The sequence below is a fragment of the Cyprinodon variegatus genome, unplaced genomic scaffold (assembly GCF_000732505.1).
Source record: "Cyprinodon variegatus isolate N-32 unplaced genomic scaffold, C_variegatus-1.0 Scaffold1321, whole genome shotgun sequence".
Lineage (NCBI taxonomy): Eukaryota > Metazoa > Chordata > Actinopteri > Cyprinodontiformes > Cyprinodontidae > Cyprinodon > Cyprinodon variegatus.
The window spans coordinates 52,215-57,788 of record NW_015151774.1 but is presented as its reverse complement, the minus strand read 5'-3'; the positions used below and the strand labels follow the sequence as shown (position 1 = coordinate 57,788).

The following is a 5,574-nucleotide window of genomic DNA, read 5'->3' as shown; positions in this document are numbered from 1 at the left end:
GGGAGGGTCTGGTTCTACAGGAAGGGTTTGGTTCTACTGGGAGGGTCTGGTTCTACAGGAAGGGTTTGGTTCTACTGGGAGGGTCTGGTTCTCCACTGGTTACAGGGAGGGGAAACTCTGGGTTTTGGACTAAGGAGGCTCAGCAGAACTTTGCTGACTGGGATCAATGGTCTGGTCCAGATGGTTCTGACCCAGTAGAACCGCTCAGACTGAGACTGATTAAACAACGTCTCAGCAGGATGCTGGCGCCCCCTGCAGGTGAGCACAGCAAACTAACATGGTGGAAGCCAGATGGTTCTGATCCAGTTCTACGGGATGAGGAGCAGCAGAACCTACCTGTTGGGGGTGGCGCTGGGGGGGTACTCAGTGCGGCACTTTGGGCTGAGAAGACAAGATGAAGAAGAAACAGAATGTAATCGGCCGGAGCTGTGACATCATCATGTGGAGCTGTGACATCATCCTGTGAGGAGGAAGTGTTTCCTCACCAGGGCCAGGGATGCTGCTTCTGTCCGAAGTCTTCATCGGTGGCCGAGCAGATGAGGAAGACGGAGTCTCTGGCCCACTTCTGGATGCAGGGCAGGTGGAAGAGGGTGAAGCATCCGGAGCAGCTCCACACCTGGATGCAGACGGCAGGGGTCACATCTCTGCTGGAGTCAGAGGGGCCCGGTCCAACGGGGCCGCTTCTCAACGGCCCCAGGATCATCTTTTTATTATACATTTTACTCTACATATACTGATAAATGCAAAAGGAAAAAATGCTGCTGTGTTTCGCTAACATAGCCATCATTATAATCTAGAGTTAAAAGTTACAGTGGACCACGTTATGTTCGCCATATTTATAAGATTCACAGCACAGATGAGTGAAACATCTCAGCCTGTTGCCATGGAGTTAATACCGTAATGTCTCAAATATAAGATCAGGTCTTTTCATTAAAAACGATGTGGAAAGGCACGCCCACAAAACTGATTATTTTTTAAAAGGTGTTTCATTAAATTAAAACCAAACTACCAGAACATTTATTTCCCACCGACATCTTTTTGTTCTGCCTTTTCAAACAGACGCAGCGGCCATGTTTGCTGAGGGTTTCCTTCTCCGTGTCGCGTTCTTCTCATATTCAGAATGCTGATGTTTGGTTTTCTACGGCGTTTTGTGCCGCTAACCTGAGCAGGCAGCCTGACCGTTTAGTCAGTCTCTCTCAGTGAAACCAGTCTGCTGCATGCTAACCTGTGATAACTGCGTGCTAGCTGCGCCGTTTACTAGCTATCCTTTTCTTTGAAGCTGGATGTGACGTTGGTGTTGTCATCAGAAGTTTCGGCCATGTTGTTTCAGAGTTAACAATCATTTTCAGATGCCGAATATTCGCCATCTCCCTAATTTAAACGCCGATACTTTCTTGATTCAACCATTTAGAATAACACTGACCATTCAAGATGGCGGCACTCCAACTCACCTGGCGATGGCGGTCTGCATTGATTAGTTATATTCACGTATACGTCCAGACCACACCTGAGTGGGACGGACTCACGGCGAGTAACGCTGCTAATAAAGATGACCTTTGGATCCTGCATGACAAGATGAGCTGCAGGCCCTGTTGTTTCTGTCGCAGGTTTTTGTTGTCATGTCTTGGCTTTCGGTTGTGTCGCAGGTTTTGTTTTTATATTGCATTTTTGTGTTGTGTNAGGCCCTGTTGTTTCTGTCGCAGGTTTTTGTTGTCATGTCTTGGCTTTCGGTTGTGTCGCAGGTTTTGTTTTTATATTGCATTTTTGTGTTGTGTTGCAGGTTAGATTTTTGCAGCAGTTTTTGATTTTGTGTGGCAGGCTTCATTTTTTTTTTTGTGTCGCGGGTTTTGTTTTGTGTCACTGGTTACATTTTAGTGTTGTTGGTTTTGTTTTTGTGTTTTTTTTGTATAGTGGGTTTTGTTTTAGCGTCTTGGGTTTTGTATTTGTATAGTGGGTTTTGTTTTAGTGTCGCGGGTTTTGTATTTGTATCGTGGGTTTTGTATTTGTTTCGCGGGTTTTGTTTTAGCGTCGCGGGTTTTTTTATTTGTATCGTGGGTTTTGTACTTGTATCGTGGGTTTTGTTTTAGTGTCGCGGGCTTTGTATTTGTATCGTGGGTTTTGTATTTGTTTCGCGGGTTTTGTTTTAGCGTCGCAGGTTTTGTTCTAGTGTCGTGGGTTTTGTATTTGTATCGTGGGTTTTGTATTTGTTTCGCGGGTTTTGTTTTAGCGTCGCAGGTTTTGTTTTAGTGTCGTGGGTTTTGTATTTGTATCGTGGGTTTTGTATTTGTTTCGCGGGTTTTGTTTTAGCGTCGCAGGTTTTGTTCTAGTGTCGTGGGTTTTGTATTTGTATCGTGGGTTTTGTATTTGTATTTGCGTCTGACCTGCTGCGTCCTCCTGACCGAGGCGATGCAGATCAAACACGTTAGCGCACCGGACTGGAACAGGTCACTGAGGTACTGATTGGTTCTGTGCAGACCCGAGGCGTCGCCACCTGAACAGAGAGAGGGACAGCGGGAGCGGCCATCTTTAAACCTGAGGATCTCATTTATAACGGCAGAAGACATTCCAAAGGACACAGAACATGAGGAAGCTCCTCGGTTCTGATTGGTCCAACATCACCGGCTCGGTCAGAACAGAACCGCTGTGGTCTGGGCCGTCTCACCGGTCTGGCTGGTGTAGGAGGTGAAGGTGGACTCCAGGACCTTCCCCCTCTGTCTGTCTCCAGCATCATCGTTTTCTTCATCAGAGGAAGAGGAGCTGACGTGGCTCTCCACCAGGCGCTTAGCTGCGGCCTGGTTGGACCTCCGAATCTCCTCAAACTTGGACTGGACCGCCTCGCCTACAGCTAACAGAGAAGAGGGACAGGTAAGGTACGCGACCCGGTTCTGACCCGCTGACCGGCGCCACCCTGGGATCCTCATCACCTTTAGCAGGTTCAGGAGACGGGTTTGTCTTGGTCTTTGCTCCTCGTCCTGCAGAGACACCTGGCCTGTCCTTCTGCTGGGGGCGGGGCCTCTCACCTGCAGCATCCTGACCTCTGCCCCGCCCCCTGCCCTGCTGCCTCCAGGCCGGCTCCATGGCAACCACCTCTGAGGACAGAAAAATCAAATCTTTAGGTGAACATCAGACATCTCTGGGTCATCCTGTGACCAGAACCAGGATCAAACCCAGTCAGATCTGGTTCGGGACACGACCAGTGCGCATGCGCCAGGTGTTTAAGTCCTGATTTGGAGCAAAAATGGACCAAAGTTCGACTTTTTATCGGTTTAAAAACAGCCCAAAATGACACACAATAAATGTCTGAATATTTTCTTATTTAATGTAAAGATATTTCTTTTCTCAGAACCGGTTTAAGCCAGCTGAGTCATTTTAACGGCCAGGTTGGGTTCAACCGGCTAACAGAAACAAGCTAGCATCTGCAGAGATTCGCGGTAAAAACAGTCAGAGAGAAGAGAGAATGTGGTTAAAGATGGCGCCTACAAACACACAGCTGTCCGCTGGAGCCGCCTCGGCTGCTCCATCAACAGAAAAACCCAAAAAACAGACAAACTCCGCCGCAGAGTGAAGGTAAACACACCTCAGCAGAAGGGAGCCGCTGGACGCCGCTCACCGCTGCGCATGCGCAATGCAGAGCGCTGCCTACTGGGACTTGTAGTTCTTTGTCAGGTGTCCCCTCGTTCATTCTGAACGGTAAAGAAACTACAACTCCCACATTTCCCCTAAACAGGCGTTGATACGGAGAACGTGACGTGTCACTGTCAGCGCGCGTGTGTGTGTGATCGTTTTTATCACCCTATGGGGACAATTTCCCTGAAACGTGCTACTATTGAGGGACTTATATGTACTTCTGGGGACCAACGGTTTAGGAGTAAGGTGTGAGTTCAGGGCTAGCTATGTATACTATACTGACACCTGCTGGACATTTAAAGACACTACAGGCAGCTTATTGGACAGAATAAAGTGAATTGATAAGGTGGCCTAGTACAATGACCCATTTAATAGGTGTTCCCTCTCAGGGTTGTGCATTTGCATTTTCTGTTTTTTTAAGTGGAGACAGCCGGTCTTTTCAAAAATCCTCCAGCATACCTTTAAATGAAACAAAACTAATGGGTCTATTTTTAAAATTTTATGTTGGCGGTGCAGTGGTTTGGTGCATGACCCGTGAACGGAGGCCATAGTCCTCCACCAGGCCGACCCGGGTTCGAATCCGACCTCTAGGCCTTTACCGCATGACTCCCCCCCTCTCTCATACCGCCTTTTCTATCAGCCTACTGTCGAAAAAACGAGCTACTACTGCCATTAAAACGAAAAAAAAAATGAATTACTCCAGTGAAGGATAGATAGCCAAAGTGTCAACTTAATTAGGGGAACAAAGCATTTGTACTTTGTTACCTAAAACGTCCGAAATCCAAATGATGAAATTACTTTTAATTGACATTAAATGTATACTTAGCTGGTTGTATTTTTGGAACCTACAGGGATTTTCACACAGGATTACTACCTGACAGGTTTACAGTTAATGTCCTTAAAACATACAATTAATTCAAAATAAAACTGAAAAAAGATCAGTTCTGAAGACATTTCATGAATATTTATTGGGAAATTGCTGCACTGTAGAGTCGATTAGAGGGAGTAAAATGTCATCAGTTAGAAAATACCTGAGTGCGGTCTCCAGATACAGTTCAGTTTATTCTCCTTTAACCATTGAATACCTAAACCACTAGATCAGGTGTAACCAATTAAAAATCAGCGGGGTACGAATAAAGAAAATCAACCAGTAAAGGTCAAGTAATTTATTTTTTTTTTTTAGTTTTTTTTTTTTTTTAGTTTTTGCAGCACTAGTGGCTAATTTTTCCAACAGTAGGCTTACAGGAAAGGGAGCATAAGAGACATGCAGGACAGGACCAGAGGTCGGATTCGAACCCGGGTTGGCCGCATCGAGGACTAAGGCCTCCCTACCTGGATCATTCGTACTAACTGTTACTTTAAACAGAATTTAACACTGAAATAAAAAGCAGGTGTTTGAATTTTTTTATTAAAAAAAACAACAAAAACAAAGATTTTTCCATTTTAAAATCTAAAGTGTTTTTTGAAGTAGAGAACAACAATCTTCGGTTTGTTATCTAGATAATTTCCTGATTCCCATATTTTATAAAACACCTGGAGACTAAGCCATTCTCAAGCACATATCAAGGAGCTCATTCTGAGCCTGGATCCAGATTTATTGTTGATTCTGTTCATGGTGGAGAATCCTGCTTCACAGCAGCAGGTTGAGCCAAACATCCTCTAAATGTGCTTTGAACGGTTTGTGTTTCGGACCCCTGACCAATATGGAGTGAACTTTAGTTTGGGAATAAGGTAGAGAGTATCAGTGGGGAGATAGATGCCTGACAGATGTGGTTTTTCTATTGATCCAGATTAATTCACAGGAAATAAAAAATACAGATCCAGCTTTTATTTTCCTTATAAAACATTTATTTCAGCTTCAAGGTTTGCTGACCAAAACCCCTTTTCCACTGCAGCTCAAAGCAAATTCCTCTTTGCTTTTCCAAACAGAATTACCCAACTAATTTC

The 5,574-nt window shown here is 45.1% G+C and overlaps 1 protein-coding gene across 1 annotated transcript in view; it reads right to left on the bottom strand.

Annotated features, from left to right (window-relative positions):
• LOC107102795 (NF-X1-type zinc finger protein NFXL1-like) overlaps positions 1-3,635 on the bottom strand; it is an 18,653-nt gene extending 15,018 nt beyond the window's left edge. The window contains exons 1-6 of the mRNA XM_015402228.1: positions 3,578-3,635; positions 2,925-3,089; positions 2,663-2,845; positions 2,382-2,491; positions 486-616; positions 337-381 (exon numbers count right to left, since the gene is read on the bottom strand). Of these exons, the coding sequence (XP_015257714.1) occupies positions 337-381; positions 486-616; positions 2,382-2,491; positions 2,663-2,845; positions 2,925-3,078 (623 nt within the window). The 5' untranslated portion in view covers positions 3,079-3,089; positions 3,578-3,635. The remainder of the gene's footprint in view (positions 1-336; positions 382-485; positions 617-2,381; positions 2,492-2,662; positions 2,846-2,924; positions 3,090-3,577) is intronic.
• Positions 3,636-5,574: the final 1,939 nt, after the last annotated feature.